General features: G+C 60.5%; 1 protein-coding gene across 1 annotated transcript in view; it reads left to right on the plus strand.

Moving 5' to 3' along the window:
• ALPK1 (alpha kinase 1) overlaps positions 1 to 20,617 on the plus strand; it is a gene marked incomplete at its 3' end in the record, with an annotated part of 52,849 nt that overhangs the window by 12,946 nt on the left and 19,286 nt on the right. The window contains exons 4-10 of the mRNA XM_039846912.1: positions 10,541 to 10,739; positions 12,074 to 12,133; positions 13,765 to 13,851; positions 14,494 to 14,570; positions 15,303 to 15,398; positions 16,725 to 16,829; positions 17,398 to 19,309. Coding sequence (XP_039702846.1) covers positions 10,541 to 10,739; positions 12,074 to 12,133; positions 13,765 to 13,851; positions 14,494 to 14,570; positions 15,303 to 15,398; positions 16,725 to 16,829; positions 17,398 to 19,309 — 2,536 coding nt within the window. The remainder of the gene's footprint in view (positions 1 to 10,540; positions 10,740 to 12,073; positions 12,134 to 13,764; positions 13,852 to 14,493; positions 14,571 to 15,302; positions 15,399 to 16,724; positions 16,830 to 17,397; positions 19,310 to 20,617) is intronic.

A 20,617-nucleotide genomic window follows, 5' to 3' on the forward strand; every position in this document is an offset into this window, starting at 1 on the left:
CTCAGCCAGTGGGGCCGTGAACTCAGCACCCACACCCCAGGAGCCCCTGGAGCCTTCCTGCGTGTGAGGCCCCTGCACAGTGCTGGCTCTGTTTGGTAAACACCAAGAACTCGAGCACCCTGCGAACTCGCTGCTTTTAACACCTGAGCTTGTTAACAGTAACCGGAGTAAACGCCACGCTTTGTGGGTCCCATTGTGTCCCGTCATTCCGTCGGACACAGTATCAGACTTGCCTGAAGCTGGATGGCCAAGTTGAAAGGATCAGTTATTGTGAGATTCTGTTTTCACATAAAAAATAGTCACAGACTGCCGAGTCTGTCCTCTCACTTACCTTGGCTCTTTTTACAGTTTTTTGCCCCATAAATCTAAGCTTTCCTCACTTTTTTTCTTCAAGGAATTCTTCCCATAAAAACGTTTTCCCTCCACATTTAAAATTAGCATTACACTGAGAAACAGCGTGTCTTTAAGGTAATTACACAAATGATAGATCAAAGTTCAGTGCAGAATGCTGAAGAAAAAGGCAAGTCATAATCAACTATTTTTCATGGTGCCCAAGTTGGTGAAATTCAGGGCCATGTACAATGTTAATCTCTCAGGCTGAACCTGCTGGAGGAAAACGATGAGTTTAGTGCTTGGCCCCTGTCCTGCGTCGCCGCCCGCACTGCCCGCCGTGGCTGTGTGGCCACAGACAGGGATTTACGGCCGGGCCGGCCTCCCGCACTGTCCTGAGAGTGTCCCTCCCAGAAAAAACGCCTGTGGACCAGCCCCGAGGAGCCGGGAGACGGCAGGTTGGTGCGGCCACGATGCACGGGCCACGCGTGCGGTGCTAGGCCCGCTCCCCAGGTAGGTGGGCCGTCGCCGAGATGATACCGAGTATTTATTGCCGAAACATCTGTTGATAGCTGCAGCTGCCCTGTGGGACAAAGCGTATCGTGGGGTCGCAGGCCGTAGGGACCCCACAGCCTACCTCACGCTAGTCCCAGACCTTTCAGCGGCGTCCTCCGGGCCGGGGTTACCAGCCTCGTCACCGCTCCTCGGCCACCGAAATGCCCCCCGGGCTTTGAAGTGCTATTTCATCTTCGGCAGTGATTTATATTCCGGGGCCATTGTGCTGTGGGAAGGGGGGAACCTCTTTTGTTTTCTGTTTAATTGTATATCGCCTGACACTTTGACCTGTATTATTAGTATTAGTCAGAAAAAGGATTTTCTCCTTCTCTTATTTAAAAATAAAATTTCAAGGCAAAGCCAGCTCTGCTTTGGGCCCTTTCTCTCGGAACAATGTTTACTTCTGAGAGGGAGAGATGAAAAGCTCGGGCGTTTTCTTCAAGTGTCGGAGGAGGGCATTTCAGTTTTTGAAAGAGAACAGTGAAGCTCTTATAAATATCATTCAGCAGAAGCTTTGATGGGTTTTTCAAAAGTGTCGGAGGCATTTAGCTTCTGTTTGGCTGGGTTTCAGGCCCCGCGCGGGAAAGCCCCTCGCTGCTCAGGCTCCAGGGGCCCACGGCCAGCTCCGAGCGGACACCCCCTTTTGTGTTCAGCAACTCTCACTTCTCTAGAAAGAACAATTTCTACGCAATTAAAAGAAAATATGAAAATAAAGCTTCTGAGAGGGAGACAAAGGCCGAGCCCGGGCGGGCCGAGCGCAAGGCCAGGGGGAATTGTGCGCCAGGCCCCGCGGTGCGGTCTCCCTGCCGACCGGGGGTCCCCGTGCCCCAGCCCGTTTCTGTGCAGGGCGTGTGTCCTCCGCAGGGCACACAGGGCAGCTGCTGTCGCTGGCTGCAGCGCAGCCCAAGGGGAGGGAGCCGGGGGCGTCTTTGCCGTTTCTTTTCAACTCACGACCATGAACGTGGGTCCCCTCGCAGCCTTTCTCCACACGTATGTTTGGAAATATCTGTTTCCTTGTAGTTATCTAAAGAGAGACCAATAAATAAATATTTAGTTGCTTATGCTATCATGGGTGAAAGATCTTTGCGGATGAATAGTCTGATAAATTTGGCTTTAGAATAATTTTTTCTAATACGTCTCGTCAGATAACCTTGGTGCCTTTAACACGTTGATGTTTTCATTTTTGAACTGCTCAAAGGGTCCAGAATTGAAACACAAACAAATGCAGAGCTGTACGGGGTTCGAAGGCCAGATAGTGTGGGGTGCTCGGTGGAGCGGGAGCTTCCTCCTGGGTCAGAAGATGTCCTCAGAGTCTGGAAGAACCAGTTCCCGCAGGCTGCAGATTTCACACTGATAACGGAGGGGACGAGAGAGAGCCGTGGCCGGCGTCACTGGATTATGATCCTTTAGCAGCCGATTTTCTCAAATGAGGTTTTCATCTTGAGCTGTGTGCTTTCGAGTTTTAATCACTTAGGTCTTTTCCATCAGGATGCAAAAAGCAAAGTGAACGCAAACTGCCTTCACGCCTCCAGTCAGCAGAGCTCTACTGGGTATTGATATGTGATGTAGAGAGAGGCCCAAGGGAGCAGCGGGCCCAGCCCGTGTGCTCGGTCCGCTACCTGTCAAAGGCCCGTGTCGGTCCACTAACCTCCTAACACGTGGCTGGCAACAGCTTCTTCCAGTCCCCACAGGCTGGGTCACATGACCCGCCTTAGCCAACAGCAGCCGGTTAGAAGTGCCGTGTGCCAGGCCCCCGTGGTCGTGAGCCTCTGTGTGGTTCCGCAATGGGCACTGTCCAGGGCCGGGGAAGGAGCAGGGCCACCCCTCAGCGGCAGGCGGGAAGGACGGACCCGTGGGGCAGCCTCGGGGCGGGAGCCACGCGGCCTCTGGGGCAACACGGGGATATCACAGTGCAGCCGGAAGCCGTGCTGAGACACGAGCCCATCCCTTAGTCGGCGCCTCATAGTTCAGCGGTCCGGGCTTTCTATGAGACTGTATCACGGCGGGGCGGACCCTTGTCAATTAAGCACCATTCTGCTCGTACGGATGTGATTCCAGCGGTGAGAACGGAGTCCCGCGGGCTCCGCTAAGTGTGCGTAGCTGCGGACATCCCAGCAGGCACCATTAAGCTCTTAACCCTTTCCGTGACAATTATCGCTTTAAGGGTGAGTGAAAAGCCCTAGGGACAATGGGGTCCCAACCGTTCCTTTGGTCTTATATGTCTGCTGCTATTCTGGTACGTGGTTTTGGTGACAGCGACGACCTCGACCAAGTTCAGACAGTGTGGGCGCAGGTTAAGGAGCCGACACGGGGGCCGCTCTGCCTGGGTCTGATGAGTCCTAGTCTGTCCCGTATCGGCCGTGTCACCCTGGACAACTCACCTAAACTGCTGGCTCTATCGAAGTAACTACATCCCGACTTCGTAGATTACCCGGAGGATTGTTGAGTGGAGAACGTGGAAGCTTAGAGCAGTGCCTGGCACATAACACATGGTAGCTGCCTTATGATATGAGCTAAGTGACAATAGGACCTGGCCTAGGGCCAGATGGAGTACGGTCACAGCTACATAATGGAACGTAACATAGTTGTAGTTACGCGGCGAGACAGACGCTAAGATCAAATAGAGTAATCGAGCCGCCATCTGCATTTTACTAACAGGACATCGAACGAAGAGGGGGGGTTTTCGGAGTTACCCACTGACACACGCAGGCGGCCTTCCAGCAGTGCAGACCGCGTCACACCCCAGACACCACGTCGCCGATGCACCCGGCAGATGCTCAGTAAACACTTTTCTCACTAAGTCACGTGCCAAGAACCGCCTGCAGCATCATGAAGCTGCAGCTGCAGGTTCGCTCCGTTCATGGACTGTTGCAGCAACGCGTCCCCGTTTTGGGGGTCACGCTCACGGGTTCCAAATCGGCTGGCTCTGCCCTCAGCCAGGCATCACAGCGACTGGTGCGGACTTGCTCCTGCTTTTCATTTTATGTGTTTTTTCCAGTGGGGAGGCCCTCTAGAAAATACAGTTTTGCTGTGGTTTCATGGGCATTTTCACAGTTGGCAAAGAAGAAATAAGAACCCCAATTTCTCAGGCTTCTCTAAGACTTCCTTTTCACTGCACGTAACCATGACAGTGGCACCCATAACACATATTTTTGTAAAAATATGAACTTTATGCCCAATGATAAAAGTCCATACTTTTCGAGCAAGCTAACTTGCAAAACGAAATACCTTCTGTCTGCCTTACTGCCTACTTCAATCGTCTTCAATTATTTGGTGTTTTACTGCTCGAAACACAACTGATCAATATTTTCACTTATGCCTCGTATAACAAATCATGATCTCAAATCTGAAGCAGTACCGAGGCCGCCACGCGTGCATTTGCTAAAGCGAGCGACTCGGGGCAACGGCAGGAGAGCCAGGCAGCAGCCACCCCCTCAGCGGCTCACTGAGCTGGGGCAGCAGCCGCGCGGCGGAGCACTTGGGAGTGGACGGTCAGTGCCAACGGGGCGCTGACCTAGGGGGAGACAGGAGATGAGCAGATAAACGGAAACGTGTGATTTACCATCGGAGGCTGACGCGCTATGAGGACAGACACAGCAGTCTCGAGGGACAGTGAGTAGGGACAGTGGCCTGAGGGGGCCACGCCGAGCGCGGGGCGGAGTGGGGGAGCCCAGGCAGAGGCCCAGGAGGCGCAGGCCTGGCTTGGTGCAGGATGAGCAGGGTGGCTGGGGAAAAGGGAGAGACCGTGAGGGTGAGGGGAGCCAGCGCAACGTCACGGGCCTTGCGGGCCTGGGACAGATTTCGGTTCCGCGGCAGGGGCGACGGGGGCATACGGGCTGCGGAGCGGGCAGCGGCATGCCACGAAGCGGTGCAGCTCTGATGCCCCTATGCGTGGCTGAGGAGGAGGAGCCCCGGCGGAGCAGGGAGAGGAGTCCTGGCAGGAGGCTGGTGCCGATCTGCTGCGTCTACAGAGCAGCGAGGACGAAGCGGGGATGACAAGCGGAAGGTGGCGTAAAGCCAGCGGCCGAGACAAACGGGGACAAACGAGACTGACGGGGCGACAGCGGTCACCAGACGGTCCCAAAAGTGGAAACCCCACAAATTTAACGACAAGTGGACACCCAAAAAAATTACAGAAGAGAGGGAGGCAGATCACAGCGTCGAGTCTCAAGGTCGGTCCCGAGCGCACGGGAGAGCGGCCGCCTTGCGAGACGGGTGCGGACGCTGAGGACCTGACTCCGACGCGAGGCCCCCGTGTTTTCTCAGCAGTGAGCATGGTTGGAACCGCCAGACGCGAAGGAAATGGACTGTGGTGAAGGGTCAAGGACGTATTTCCCCCGTCACTCCACTGGCACGGCGGGGTTGGAGAGGCGGACGGGGCGGTCGATGGCATAGCAGGAAGGTGCCGGCCAGTGGGCTTGCGGGTTGGGCTTTCGAGGAGGGGGCCGGGGGGTGCGGGGAGGTGGAGGCCAGAGAGCCGAGCGCCTGGCCTGATGCTGACCACAGTGCCGCTGAGACGGCCAGTTCTAAGGCCGACTGACCACAGGAGTGAGTGACAAGGTCGGGCTGGAACGAGACCACGCAGATAAGGGGGACACGGCAAGCGTGCCGGTGGTCGTCGGTGTGGATATCGAAGTCGCCGGGGGTGGCACGTGGGGCCTAGCGGAGGCCGGGACGGGGGACGGCGTGCAGGCATGCGGGCCAGGCTCGCGGGAGCCCGGGGCGGCCGTCTGTTTCCACACTGTTCTCTTCTCCTTTGAATGGACGGCCGACGCCAGTGTCAGTGGGTGGGGGAGGGACAGAGGGACAGAGGACGGTGTTACCTGAGGTGCTGAGACACAGAAAAGGTTATGGGTGTTTCCCGAGAGGACGAGGCCCGAAACGGGGGCCCCGGGCACAGACCTTCAGACAGCTCCGTGTCCTGCCTCGGTGCGAGGGGACCGGCCGGCCCGGTCACATTCGGGCCCACTGGCCCCCGGCCACCCGTTGGCCTGATGGACCGTTTGCCTCTCACTCTGCGGACGCATAACTACGCCGGTGGCAGCCCCGTTTCGGCTCGTTCTGCTGACTCCCCCCCACCAGCCCCCGGTTTGCTGGGCGGCAGCAAGTTCCCTTCCCCAGGCTCCCGCCGACCGCAGGACCAGATGGCTTCTGCTCCGAGTCCCCTGGCCACCTCCGTGCAGAACAGCGGCCACCGTCACGGCTGTGAGCACATCAGGCTTGGAGCTGGCGGCTGGGCCCAGACTGGGCGCTCACACGAGGGGCCCGAGAACAGCACACGCATCCCCAGCTGCTGTGCCCGAAGCCTCACAGGCCCGTGAGCGTTTCCCGCGGGGCGTAAGTCCCTCCGTCCTGGGCGTGGGGCGTGCGCGGCATTCGCGGCCCGTCCCTCACAGGCCCCGCGCACCCCCTGCCCACGCCATGTATTCCCGTTGACACACGTCGCCCCGCGGGAAACACGCTACCTGGCGGCTACGTGGACCAGCGCCCTGAGCCGGCCGCGAGGGAAGCTGAGGCGGCGGCTTCTGTTTGCCTTTCATCTCGAGTAATTCAGTGTTGGTTCAACACTAAAGTCCTGTTCCTGTGACACTGTGTCAGATGGTCGCGTTTTGAATCCTCTGTGATGGCCAGTCGGTCGCGGGCCTAACACCGGGCCGGGCACAGCCCTGAGCCCCTCCCCGCACCTCACTCCCACCCCGCGAGTCCAAGGCCCGGGTTTGGGCTCGTTCTCAGCCCCGTTCAGGAGTCGGTGCTCGTCTGTGGGACTCTAGTGGCGTCACCGGGCACGTCCTCCCCGTGGGGATGCCCCTCAGTGTCGTCACCACCATCACCACTGTCCTGGAGTCCGAGCCCCTCGCCTGGGGACATTCGCTGGCTGTGGTGGCCTCGGCTCTGCTCCCCAGGAATGCACACTCCCCCCCACTGGGCAGCGGGCGACAGTGGGTGGAGGCTGTGGGAACGGAACGCAGCCCCCTAAGCCGCGGGTGGCACTTGGCCCGTGCGTCCCCAGCACGGGAGGTGACAGGAGTGTCCCGCACGGGCTGCCCTGCGCCTGGCGCCCCGGGCCGGGCAGAGACACAGGCCAGGCTGGACGAGTCGGAGGCGGCCGTGCAGCTGCGAGCTCCAGGACGGGGCACCCCCGCCAGAGTCCCACAGCGCCATTGAAGTGCTATTTTCCTCCTGAAGACACACAAACAGATGCAAACTTCTGTAAACACTTTAGAAATGAATTCAGTGAGTTTGGCCTCTCGGCCGCGCTCGATAGCTGACAGAAAAATGTCTAATTAGTGCAAGTGGGGATAATAGGGCCACTTGGAACCCTTCCGCCCCCCTCCCAGCCTACTTTCCAAGGGACTCAAAGGGCCTTTGTCTGGCGGGTCACCCTCTCAGGCTTTTGTGCTCCACGTTAAGAGGGAGGGGGAGGGGCGGGGGAGCGGGCGCCGGCCTCGCCCAGATGCGGGGGGCGTCCACGCAGGGCGCGGGCTCGGAGGTGTCTGCCTGGTGGCTCCCAGGTGCCGGGGGACGGGCCTGGGCACAGCCGAGCGCCCCGCACGCACACGGTGGGAGCCGCCTTCAGCCGCAGCTCCTGGGCTCCTGCCACGGAGCCCGCCCGGCCCCCGTCCTGCCTGTGTCCTGCGCCATCGCCCCAGCGCCGGGGGTGGGAGGACGCTTTTAAACGGCAGATTCAGCCCTTTTCTGAGACGAGCCTCGGAGATGGCGCAGGCACCACCTATTCCTTGCTCTTCACCCTCGAGCGCTCCGGGGCGTTACTTTGGGGCTGTCCCTGCTCACGATGTCGTCACGCAGTGAGTGGGCGCGGGCCGCCTCCTGCTCCCCGCCGTCCCCCCGTCGCGCATCGTGCACCTGCTGTGGGCCGGGCTGTGTGCTGAGCTGTCGCCCCGTTTCCTCTAATCCTGAGATGGCACTGCACAGCCCGTGTCCCCCGCAAGGGCACGGACAGCCCGACAGGTCGGGCATCTCGCCCCAGCAGGAACCGAAGGCAGGACCCGCGGTTTCGGCTCAGACACCGTACTTCCCATTTCCAGAACCCTGATTCGGATGGGTCGTTTTTTATATCTCCCATGTCCCTAATTCCACCTGGGGTTAGTTCCTACCGATTTCTCCGCAGCACAGGCTTTGTCACCCCTGGTGACTTCTGCCTGGATGGGACAGCCCTTGAGACGGGCCCTCTGTGTGCCTGTGGCTGTTCTCGAGCTTGTTCTGGGGCCCAGCCAGGCTAGGAAACTCTTTGGCCCTTTGCAAGTCGCTTCTGAGCTTTCAGAGTGGGCCACAGCCGTCTCCCCTGTGGGCGACCCCGCCTCACCGCCGGGGCGGCGGCCCTGTGCACACTGCACCCCACGCCCGTGACAACAGCGTTTCCGGCTCTGGCAGGCCACAGGGAAGCCCCTCGAGCGGGGCCGAGGGCACGGAGAACTCGGGGCTCCGCACGGCCGCCGGGGTGTGCAGCGGTGCGGCTTCTATGGGGAACAGCACGGCGGGTCCTCAAAGAATTAGAAATAGAACCGGCCTGTGGCACAGCAGCCCCTCTGAGCGCCGTCCAGAGCAGTGACATCCGTACCGCGTTCACAGCAGCCGAGGTGGAAGCAACCCACACGCATCCCTGCACAGACGGACGAGCGAGGGGACCGTGGTCCCTCCACGCAAGGGACTGTCATTCAGCCTGGAAAAATAGGAGGTCCTGTCACCTGCTACAGCACGGAGCAGCGTGAAGACGCTGCCAGGCGAAGGGAACCGGTCACGAGAGACACGGGCACCGTGCGAGGCCACGCGCGCCAGGCACCGAGAGGCAGCAGATTCGTGCACAAGCCGCGGACGGTGGGGGCCGGGCCGGGCCGGGGCGCAGCTCCGCGTGTGCGGCTCGGGCCAGGCCCAGAGGCCGGCTTCGCAGCAATGCGAATGCACTGGGCCCCGCTGAGCCGCGCACTTAGAAACGCTTAGGGTGGCAAAGTTTACGCTCTGTGCTTCTGACTGCAGCGAAAAGAAAGATAGGAACGGGAACTCCCGACTCCCCCATTGACGCTGCGACTTTGGGGTGCCCCTGACCCTCTCAGCTCCGTGTCCTTGCCTGGCTCAGATGTTTTAGTGACTGTGAGATTAAACGCGAAGACGTGTGCGAACGTTTTTTGTAAAGCAGAAGGCGCCGTAAAGATGAAAGGCGCCGTTGTCAGGGACGAGGGTGCAGGACGGCCTCCGGGCTCAGCTGCCTCTAACGCCGAGTCCCAGAGGTGCCCCCGCTACCCTGAGACCGAGGCGGGGCCTGGGACAGGGGCAGGACCAAGCGCCAGCACGTGGACGGCACCACAGGGTCGGCGCCCCGCCGTGGCTGTCCGAGCGCTCTCGCGGGGCCCGGCCCGGAGCCGGGCGACGGCCGACGGCGAGGGAGCCTGGCGGTGGTGGAGGCCGCGCGCGGGCTCTGCAGACGGGCAGGGGCTCGGCGCCGTGCCCAGGAGGGCTCCCGGTGGCCACGGGCCCTGTCAGCAGAGCTGGGCGAACACACGAGCCGCAGCTTCGTCTTCCATCTTTTAGTTTACAGTTGACGAATGTCACACGAATGAGACGTTGTCATTTGAAACTTGTGCTTTTCAGGCGCACGGTTTACTTAACAGGCCTCGTTTCAGTCTGTCAGCTTTTTATGTTGGAAGGAACAGAGGCTCACGCGAGCAGACTCGTAGCACGGGGCCCATGTCATTATGAAGACGCACAGACAAAAAGGAGGCCTGTCACTCCGAGACGAGGACCGTGCCAGGGGGACTTGGCCCCAGGCCCGCCCTTCCTGGGCCTGCAATCCGGGCGTGCCCGTACGGGTGGCTTCGCTACGCTCTACTTTCTGCCCCTGCAAACGCCTGCGTTTGGCAGTTCAGATTAGTAAGTTCCGTTTTTCCAGCTGGGCCAGAGAGCTATGGGTACTCGCAGCCTGGCCTTGCTCGAGGTGGGGGTTGGGGAGATGGGGTCAAGTTCAAGTCACAAAATACATGCTGCTCCAAAGGCAGGCCCGGGGGCTCGGGGAGGGTGGTCGTGTGCCAGGCGATGACTGCGCAGAGCTTCGCGAGGATCCGGGGCGGGGAGTCATTTCTCCCTCCTGAGTTCTGGTGTCACTTAACAAGCCTCAGGCGGTCAAGAGGTTACGTGCTCCCTTTAATTCTGGAAGGTGTGACCTTGTGCTAGCTCAGGGGTCTGCTCCCTCAGCCCAAGTCTCGGCAACCCGCCCGTTCGGTCACGGGACTGGCCGGGCTGGGCAAAGCGCCTCCCACGGTGGCTTTGGAGCTGAGACACACGACGTTCTGAGCAGCAAGGAGCCCGTGTCCTCCAGACGTTGTCGCTCTGCCGGGGAGCCCGCACTCTTCTGCCCAAGTTGCCAGCGAGGGGTCCCCCAGCAAGGGGGCGAGGGGCGGCGGGAGGGGGCAAGGCCAGGAGCCCAGAGACAGAGGGACACTTTCCACGCTTGCTCTGCGTTGTCTGAATTTAATAACAGGAAATGCGTGTCTGCCTAATTCCAGAAACACTTGGGGAAAGGAAGGGAAGGAACGGTCTGCCCCAGGCTGAGCGGGACGCGCCTTCTCCTCACGGCTCGGCTGCCGGCCGCCCGCCCGCCGTCCCCTCTGCCGGGCTCACCGTGCCCCTCGGTGTCCTCCAGGTGTCCTTGAAGGCCTCCATCCTCGCCGGGGACTGTGCCACCGCTGCTGCCATCGTGTTTCTGAGCGACCGGCTCCTGTACGGGCTCGACTTGTCCTCCCAGCTCCTGCAGGTGGCCAAGGGGCTGCATAGGCTGTGGCCGGACATGCCGATGGCCCCGCAGGTAGTCATCCGCCAGGCCCGAGTGGCGGTCAACACAGGTAGGTGCCCTCCCGTGGGGGTGGGGGCCGGGGCCTTCCAGCACCAGCGCAAATGGCCAGATTAGAGTCCCCCCCGTCCCTCGGCTGCCCTGTCCCCTTCTGCAGGGCCACCTGGTCGTGCTAGCAACAGAGCTGGCAGACCCCTGCAGCAATCCCAGGCTCTGTCACCCTCGCGACACCAGGCTGTACCCGCTGGGCCTTAAACGGTCCCCGTGTCCCTCTGTCACTGTGAATGAAACGAGAAGGGAGGCTGAGGCTGACTAGGGCGTGGCGGCCAGGAGGGGCACAGTGGAGGCTGCGTCCAGAACTGCAGTGTCTGCTTCCCGGGACATGCTGTCCCGTCTCCAGGCATGAGGACGAAGGCGGCGATGGACGGCAAGCTGCCTCCCCAGGGAGAGAAGTGGTGTGTTCGAACCATGTTGGCCGTCGTTACTGCGTTGCTAACTCTGGTCTTTAAGGGGTTCAAACAGCTTCGCTTCATTTCCTTTGAAAAGGAACCGCACTGACTGCGCTGGACGTGGCAGTCGCTGCGGGCCGGAGCGGGCAGGGCGGGTGGCGACGGGCGTTTCCAAAGCCAGAGTTCGTTCCCTCTCGAGACCTTGCGGCTGCGCCGAGTCCTGTCAGTTACTCTTCCAGCATAACTGGGGACAGAGTTGAACCTGGGAAAGCGTCTCCTGTCAAATGTCCCGGATGTGGGACACTTTATAATGTTCAACCTAACAACCAGTGCTCCTTCTGAAGGTGTGGGGGGCTGTGCGGGGTGAGCCGAGTGCCCACGGCCCCGAGGTACAGAGAACTTCAGGAGGGGACTGGCCTGGCAGGTGACAGCAAGGCCACTGTCACCAAGGCGGACGGCGTAGGAGTGAGGGGCAGATGCTAGCGAAGAGGTGCCAGGGGTCCCAGGCCAGGCCACGAGGGGCTTAGCGGCTCCTGCGGGGAGGGGGCAGGGAGTGGACGACTGCCTCCCCCCGATGGACAAACGGCCGGAAGTTCAGCCTCCCGAGCGGTGGGAGCCAACGTGAGCAAGAGATTCAGAAGGAGCCTCCCCAGGCCCTGAACACTCCCTAACAGCACGTCGCCACCCCCCCAGGTCCGCTTTTGCCTTGCGAGCCATGTCTGCAGTGGGCGGAGCCTTCCGCGGCCGGCCACCCCCGTCTCAGGCCCTGCCACCCCCTTCTTCTCCCTGTTACCCGTGATGCAGCTGTTGATCTTAAACGTTCCCAAGAGAGGCCGCGGTCCCTGTGGGACGTGTGGCCCGTGAAGCAGGCACTGCTGCTGCTGCTCAGAGCTTGTGCTCAGAGCTGAGCGCGTGGCATTCGGTGGCTTCTTTTCAGGGAAACTTTTGAAGGCCGAGTACATCCTGAGCCGTCTGATCAGCAACAATGGAGCGACAGGTGAGCTGGCTCCCACCCTGCCAGAGTGCCGGCCCGCAGAGGGCCAGTGACCCAGAACCACCGGGCATGGACATCGCCAGGGCTGGAACAGGCCTGCCGCCGGCGGACGGCATGGCTTTGGCCAGGCTGTTGACTTTATGTCTCCATTTTCTCTGCTTAGAAACAAAACAAAACACAACAGCCGAGCCTTCTCGTACCCACTGTGTCCTGTGGGGAGTGTCACTAACACGCAGTGTGAGAGCAGATGACGGGCCCCAGGAGCAGCCTCCCAGGGGGCTGCGCAGGGGGAGCTGGGCGCTCAGGAGGGTGCGCGCAGGGCTGCATGGGTTCAAACAGTTTGGAAATACATTTGGCTCCATAAGAACTGTAACAAAAAAGGATTTTTGACGTTTAATCACATGTGAAAGGAAGCTCCTAACGGTTAGGTTGGAAGTGACCGAAGCCTCCAGACAACTTGTCTGACTTTCTGGGTATTTAACTCAAATACCCAAGTTTCTCAAAATTTGACTCTCATTTCCAGCAGACCTTCAGGCTCAGGGTGCTGGGTGAAGGCCCACGCACCTTGGCACCTGCGGACATCGCCGGGGGTGGGAGGGCGTGTGGGGTACAAACACTGACCACACACCCTCATTTGTGGCTGCCCTCACTGACACACAGCACACACACTTCCCATCTTCCATGCCCTACACACGCACGCACACGTGCACAAGCACGTGCACACACAAACATGCACATGCATGCACACACACAAAATATGCAAATGTGCACACAGGCACACACATAAACACATGCACATGTAAACATGCACACATGCACAAACATGTGCACACACATGCACAATAATCGCTTAATCTACACACACATTACACCACACACCAAAACAAACATGCATACACAAACAATGCCGACATGCACACACACACGTGCACAAACACATGCATGTACAAACATGCACACACAAACCCATGCACAAATGCACGCACACGCACACACGCACACACAAACGTGCACACACAAACATGCACACATATGGATTCAAAGCTAAGGCAAAAAGCAGAGGGTCACGTGACAATAAAGAGGGGGTGTGTCAGTGAGTGACTCCACCACTGGCAGTTTCCGGCACCGCCTCCCCCACCCTGGCCCTCTCTCCGCTACCAGGTCTCTGCAGGAGGCGCGACCGTGAGCACAGGGCAGGGGCCTTGCCGACCCTGGTGCAGTGTGCCCATGGGTCCTGACACCCAGACTAGCCGAGTGGGGGTGGGCCGGGTCCCACCCTCCTGAGACAGCCGGGCGGCAGGGGCATGGACACGGTGGGCTCGCCAACCTGCGAGGCCTCGGGCAGAGGCACTGAGGCTGAGACCTGGGCGAGGGGGAGGGTGGTGGCCTCTGGGGCAGAGGCCACGCAGGGTCAAGCCACTGCCAGAAGGGGCTTGGGGTCAGCGCGGCGGGCACAGGACAGGGAGCAGGCCGGGAGCGGGCACGCCCTTCCCAGGGGACCTTGGGCCTCACTGAGCGCGGCGGTGTCTGTGTGGCACGTGCTCTCGGGGGCAGCTGTGAGCATCACTTTAGTTCAGCAGCTGCTCCTGCGACAGCCCAAGGCCAAAGTGCTTCTCGTCCCTCTTTCGCCGCAGGCACCTGGCTGTACAGAAGGGAGAGTGACAAGGTCCTCGTGCAGTCGGTCTGCATCCAGATCAGAGGGCAGATCCTGCAGAAGCTCGGTGCGCCCCTCACGCCTGCCCCCGAGCCCCGGAGGTCGCCTGCAAGGCCTCACCCGGATCTGCGGGCCGAGTCTGGCTCACACTGTGAAGCCTACTTCCGTTAGTGTGCACGCTGAAACTTAGGTCCCCACGAAACATTTTTCGGTCGAGTTCCGTAAAAGAAACTTAGCTGTGTATATTGTGGCTGTTAACCGTGGGGTTCCCGCGGTGGCCTCTGGCAGCTGGCTCTGCCTTGGGCAGGACTCCGCGTGAGCGGTGACACCTGCTCTAAAGCAGCCCTGACACCTCACCCGCCTGAAAGATCTTCGGAGTTTTTCAAGCGGTTTACAGGACCCTAAGTGTACTTTAAAGTGCAAACTAAAGTCTCTGAAGATAACAGAGGATGGGAATCACGGTCTGTGTGGATGATGGAGGCGATTATTTGTGTATTAGTCTACATCACACGTCACACACAATCGCTCTTCCTGCTTCCCCACGAGAGCGGGAATTGTCCGTGTTCGACCCGCTGGACGCGGACTGCTGGTGGCTGTCCATCTGACCCGGCCCCCCGTTTTCTGACAGGCTCTAGTGTTAGTTTTCCAAACCATTTTCCGTCGGGAGGGGGAAGCCGTAGCCGTGGACCGCTCCGCCCTTCTCTTCCAGGGATGTGGTGCGAGGCAGCGGAGCTGGTCTGGGCCTCGATCGTGGGCTATCTGACGCTCCCTCAGCTGGATAAAAAGGTCGGTGTCGCGCCTTCTTCCTTCCTCCCTGCGTTCGTCTTGGGTGGTCGTCCCCACGGCACAATTCCGTTTACCGCTCAGCAGCTTCGTTGGTCCCACTGTCATCGCTTCCGCGTGGGCACAGGACTGGGAGCGGCTGATGGCTTCCCCTGTGACGGCTCTGCCCTCGCTTAGAGCTGGAGCCCTGGCACGCATCTCGTGTTTCTGTGTTTATTTCTGAGTATCTGCTGGCATACTCACTTGGGGCGAGCCATCCACCCGTTTGGTTGTACGCGTAGCCCTTGCATGATTCCACAGCAAGGCTGAGACGCCAGGTCGCTCCCCTGTAAAATCCTTTCCCCGGGTAAGTGAGCGGATTCCAGTTCTGCGCCCGGGAAAGTGAGCAGCGGCGGCGGCGGTCCTGCTTGGTGCGCCCATGCCCTGTGACGCGTGGGCACTCCCCGTGGCCGAAGCACCCGGCGGTCACGCTGTGTCCGCGAGCTGGGCCGACGCCGGTGGAATGCGGGGACTCCCGCCAAGGCCACTACGGGACGGTGTGTCTCCACCAGGCCGGTGTCCTCAGGAAGCAGTGGTCTCTCAAGCCGTGTGGCATCCAATTTACTGTGGTGACCCATGTCACCGTCACAATGATAAGAGCGGGGGTTTGTGTGGGGGCTGGTCGTGGCCCGTAAGCTGTGAGCTGAGAGCGACGACCGGCGGAGAATCCAGTCTGTCGTTTGTGTTCACCTCCAGGGCATCTCCATGTCCCTCGGGATCCTGGCAGACATCTTTATTTCCATGAGCAAGAAAGATTATGAGAAGTTTAAAAGCAACGCGCAGATGGACTTGGTAATTATCACCTGCCAGACCACGGTACAGAGTGGCAGCGCCCGTAGACTGTCGGTCTCGTCCCCACTGCACAGGGCGTCCCCTCTCAAGTGGTGTCAGCAATCGTGGGGACAGTTCCTACGTGTCCTGTTTGCTTTACTAGTCCAGCACCTGGCACAGAACCGGCACAGGGAGGGTACTCAACGAACGACAGGCAAAGGAATGAATGACAGCATCAAAGTGATAGATTCTGTGCACGCCAAGTACTTCCTTTCAAAGTATCACAAAATCTAATTTTCTCACTTGGGCCATCTCAATGACAAAGGGGTAATAATTGTAAGACTTTAATTATCATCTGTTTAAATCAGAGTATCAGTCACTTGTCCAGGCTCTTATGCTTAATAGCTATGGTCACTAATGTTTATATGCTGCTTTACAACCAGAAAGTATCTGTGTTCGTGTGCATGATCCATGTAAAATCTTATGAAGGAGACAGAGCAGAATGTGTCAGTCCCATTTCAGAGAAAAGTGGACTGGGGTCCAGGGAAGCGGCGTGAGCCCCGCAGTCTGCAGAGCCAGTGAGAAAGCAGGCTGGGAGCAGAAACCACACAATACCACGTCGTGGAACAGAGTTGCCACTAGTAATCCGACCCTTAGCACAACCGTCAGACAGACACAGAAGAGGATCATGTCCCTTGTTCAGTGGCGTTGTGTCCGGCCGCTGTTTAAAATTGCAAGCTTCCTTGCCACAGGACCTCCCTGACCCCTCCCCACCTCACTGGACTCTGGAACACGGGTGGCCATCTCGCTTATTTTGTAAATCAGCAGTCCCCTCCCCCGACAGAAGGCAGGCCCACTGCAGGCTGACCGCCTGTCGCCAGCATGGCCAGGACAGTGCCTGGTGCGCGGGGTTCTTAGTCACATTCTTAGATGAATAACCGCATCTTAATTGCTGCAAAATCATAAATTAGAAGGTTCTTTGCCAAGAATAATTCATGAATCGGTTATTCTGGGTACGAAATGTGCGGGGTTCCTGTGACCCACACATCTCCCCCTCCTCCTGGGCCTTGGGGGAATAGGGGGTGGGGGTGCCAGCGGGTTTGGGGTGCCAGGGAGGGTGGGTGCCAGGGGGAGGTGGGGGCGGTGGGAATGCAGCGGGGCAGCGTGGGGGGGGCGAGCAGGCATGCCACCCAGGCAGTGGGCAGCCGGCCTGGCCCGCTCTTTCTCGGCACTGCTCGGAGGTGGCCGTGACCTTGCCGGGGTCTGAAGGGAGAGCCCAGCGTCTCACGGCGTCCCTGGCTGCTGGAGGAACAAGCGTCCCCTCTGCCCGGCCCCGCTCTCCCGCAGGGCCTGCTGAAGGAGTGGGGACACCATTTGCTGTCCGCGGCGGAGGCCTGCGAGCTGGCGGCGGCCTTCAGTCCCTACACGCCCCTCTTCGTGCTCACAGCCATGGTAAGCAGAGGGCGGCGGGAGCGACGGGCAGCACTGGTCACACGCGCAGAGCCGGCCCGGCCAGGCGCGGCGATGTCGTCCGCTCTGCGGTGGCGGTTCCCGAGTCATGCGACACCCCGAGGAGCCTCCTCAAAGGACACATTCTACCCTCGATCCTGGGACCGGTTCCCGGAGTTCTGAAATGCTGCCCAGGTGACCGTACTGCGCGCAGGGGCTTGGGAGCCGCCGCCGCCGTCCTGTTGTTCAGTGGGTGCGCGCTTGTCTGTGGCACAGAGGAACTGATGGCACGTGTCACGGGCGCACTCCGTTTGCTAAAACGGCAGTGACAGATGTGCCCTCTTTGACCGGTGTCCAGGCTCCGGTGGGATGGCGGTCAAAGCTGATTTGCCAGCCCCTCCCCGGGTCCCAGTCGTTCGAGGGTGGGAATATCTGGCGCAGGCTCGATGTCCCACGGCGTGAGCTTCTCTGCCGTGTTTCCAGTGGCTGTCCCCCAGGAGTGAGAAGTTTCTCCCGTCTCGCCTGCGCTTTTCAGATCCGTGCCTGATTTTGCGTGTGGTGTCTCCCGCAGAACCTCCGCGGCACGTGCCTGCTGTCGTACGGCGGCTCCGAGGACTGTCCCCCGGGAAGCAGGGCTGCGAGCCTGCGCGCGGCGGCGCGGGCCTTCGAGGCGGGGCTCCTGGCGCCGAGGCCGGGCGCGCCGGTTGCGGGGCGGCAGGCGCTGCACAGCCTGCTCCGGGCGGCGCTGGGGCTGCGCACGGCGTACCGCCGGCTGCGCGGGGACACCGAGCCCGTGCGCGCCGCCGGCCGGCTGTGCCTCGCGGCGCTGGGCCCGCTGCACGCGCTCAGCGCCTGCGCCGCAGGTCCGGACACAGAGGCCCTCTCCCGCGACGTCATGGCCGTGGTTGCCCAGGTCAAGGGCCTCTTCCAGGTGCGGAGCTTTCCAGACCCGGACGACGGGGCCTGCGCGCCGGCGGGGTCGGAGGGCGCGCCGCGCAGACCCGTCTCGCTCGCGCCGGCGGCTTTCCAGAAGGTCCTCGAAGCGGCGTCGCAGCGCCACGCGGCGGTGTGCGCAGCGTTTGGGGGCGCTCGCGGAGGCCAGTGTGCCCGGGACACCACCCCGAGCGTCTGCGTCACCGCGCTGAAAACCGAGACGGAAAGCACGGGTCCCGGCATCGCCGACTGCAGGCCGCCGTCCCCGAAAGGCCGGGGCGCGCGCCCCTCCCGGGCGCCCGGGGACGACCAGGGGCCCCCCGCGGACGCCGGGCGCAGCAACTGGACCCGTCCCGACGCTTTTCGAGTCTCCTTGGACGAAGACGCCAAGACTGAGGCTGGGTCCTCAGGCCACAGCAGGGGCCAGGGGGCAGCTCTGTGCGAGTCCCTGAGTGACAGCCAGAGCTGCAGCTCCTGGAGCAAGCTGTCAGCTGTCAGCTCCTCCTCCAGCTGGGAAGAGATGGACGGGCCGCCCGCACCTTCCCGAAGCCAGCCACCCGAGCATGGGCCCTCCACCCGCGACCCTCCTCGTGGCACGGGCTTGGCCTCGGGGTCAGGGCCTCTGGGAGGCGCGCTGCAGGGGGCCGGGGACACGGAGACCACAGACGCCCCTGCCCACGGCACACCCTCACTCGGTGCGGCTCCTTGCGCTCTTACTTCAGGTCACCCCAAGAACACGGCCGCACGCCCCTCGCTCCGAGACGAAGAGACCTTTGAAATCGTTGATGCGTTTCCAGAGACAGACGGGCGTGCGGACGAGGAGGGGGCGGGACGCGGAGGAGGCCCAGGCCCCACATCCAAGGGCAGCCCTTCGCGGGTCGGCCCCGGGCAGACAGCGGACGGCGCGGAGGGCATGCCGGTGGTGCCCGGCAGAGTCATGGTCGACTCCCTGGGCAGAAGCCCCGTGGCGGCATGTGGCTCTTCCACTTGCCTGTGGCCTGTTCAGGATCCTGACTCAGGACAAAGCGGCGGCTCCATCCAAGAGCTGGACATCGATCCTGACGCCTCCACAGTAGACGAGGGGGGCCAGTTGTCCATGGACAGAGCCGTCCAGCCCGCTGGCATCTCTGGCCACCCCCGACCGTGTGCTCTTAGGCCGCAGCGCGGTCATGGGACCCCCAGTTCCTCTGGAAGCGGTGGCATTCGCTCCCCTGTCCCCAGCGAGGACTGTGCTACCACCGAGGAAGCAGATGGAGCTGGAAGCAGGCTGGGCTGCCGCGGGAGCTCCGGCTCGTCCTCCGCGCGCTGGCGGCCGTCTCCCGCGGTTTCCAGCGGTTCTTCCGAGGGCGGGGACCCATGGTCCTCTCTGAACTCCAGTGGGAGTTCTTTTGTCTCTTTGCCAGGGACGACGCGGCAGGACGTCCTCGAGGCTCGCATCCTGCAGCCGGAGGACGTTGAGAAACTCCTGGCAGGCGTGACACACGACTGGCTGTCCTGGAGACTGGAGAACACGGGCGTTTTTAAGCCCAACCGCCTCTGCCAGGCTTATGGTAAGTAGCAGGGCCCCTGGCTGGTGCAGCCTGGGGTGACGGCCGCGCACGGTGGTCCCTCCGTGCTGTGTAGGTCCCTGAGGGTCACGGAGGACGTGGAGCCCTGCCGTGCTCCATGAGCAAACGGAGAAGTGTGGGCTCCGGGGCCTCCCTCACTCTGCGTCATGGACCCTGAGGGTTGCAAAGAAGAGAGGTCACTCAGGCCACCGCCTGTATTGGGGATTTGCCTTGAGGACACAGGCGGTAAGGGAGACGGGACTCTCAGATGACTCGGAAGCTGCCTTCAGTCAGGCTTTGGACCAGCTCTGAAGCCACATCCACTCAGCTTCCACCTTCTTCCTTGATGCTCATGACGGACCAGTTCGTCTCACTATTGCCCCAGTCGACTTCTAGGGGCGGGATCTGACCTAAATAGACACCACCTACTGGGGGGCGGAGTCTGACCTAGTTAGACACCTCCTCACAGGGGCGAAGACTTCTATACATGTCCACCTAAGGCTTCTTTCCCGCCAAGGGGTTGGTCAGATGCCCCCACGGGCGCAGTCAGCAACAACTTCTTGCTTAAGGAGCAGCCCAAGGTCACTTCCTATACCGAGGGGCCCGGGCTGGGGTCTCCCCACAGTCAGCGTGTCCAATGCAGCTTAGAAGTGATGGAGAAGCTGGGGAGAGAACAAAGAAGGTTCTTCTCTAGCCCAGAGGATCACGGAGTAACGCCAAGATGCTGAGGAATTATCCGAGTGGGGGTGGGGGGAAACCTATTGCAAAGTGCATGTCAGAAGCCGTGTGCATTGCTGAGCACTGGGTACCAAAGTAGTAATTCTCAACCTGGGCCACATGGGCACCCTAGGGGCACTTTTAAACCTCCAGTGCCTCACCCCGATCCCAACCTAATAGGTCTGGGCTTTGGGCCCAGGCAGAGGTATCTGCTCTCGTTTTTTCCAGTTTTAGTGAGAAATAATTGACATACATCACCGTGTAGTTTCAGGCGTACCGCATGGTGGTTTGGCTCCACGTATTGTGAAATGATTCCGAGAGGTTCAGTAACATGCATCGTCTCATGTGGGTACAATAAAAAGGAAAGAAAGAAGAAAGGAAAGAGAAAACAAACGTGCTCCTTCTGAGGAGAATTCTTAGCACTTACTCTGAGCGCCTTTCCTGTACGTCCTACAGCAGCTTTGGCTGTCGTCACCATGCCGTGCATCCTGTCCTTAGGGCTGTTTATCTCGTACCTGGAGTTCACATCTCTTGACCCTCCTCCTCCAGTTTCTCCTCTGCCTCTGGTAGCCACGGTCTGATCTTTTTGCTGTT

Source organism: Pteropus medius, unplaced genomic scaffold, assembly GCF_902729225.1.
Source record: "Pteropus medius unplaced genomic scaffold, Ma_sr-lr_union100, whole genome shotgun sequence".
NCBI classification, from domain to species: Eukaryota; Metazoa; Chordata; class Mammalia; order Chiroptera; family Pteropodidae; genus Pteropus; species Pteropus medius.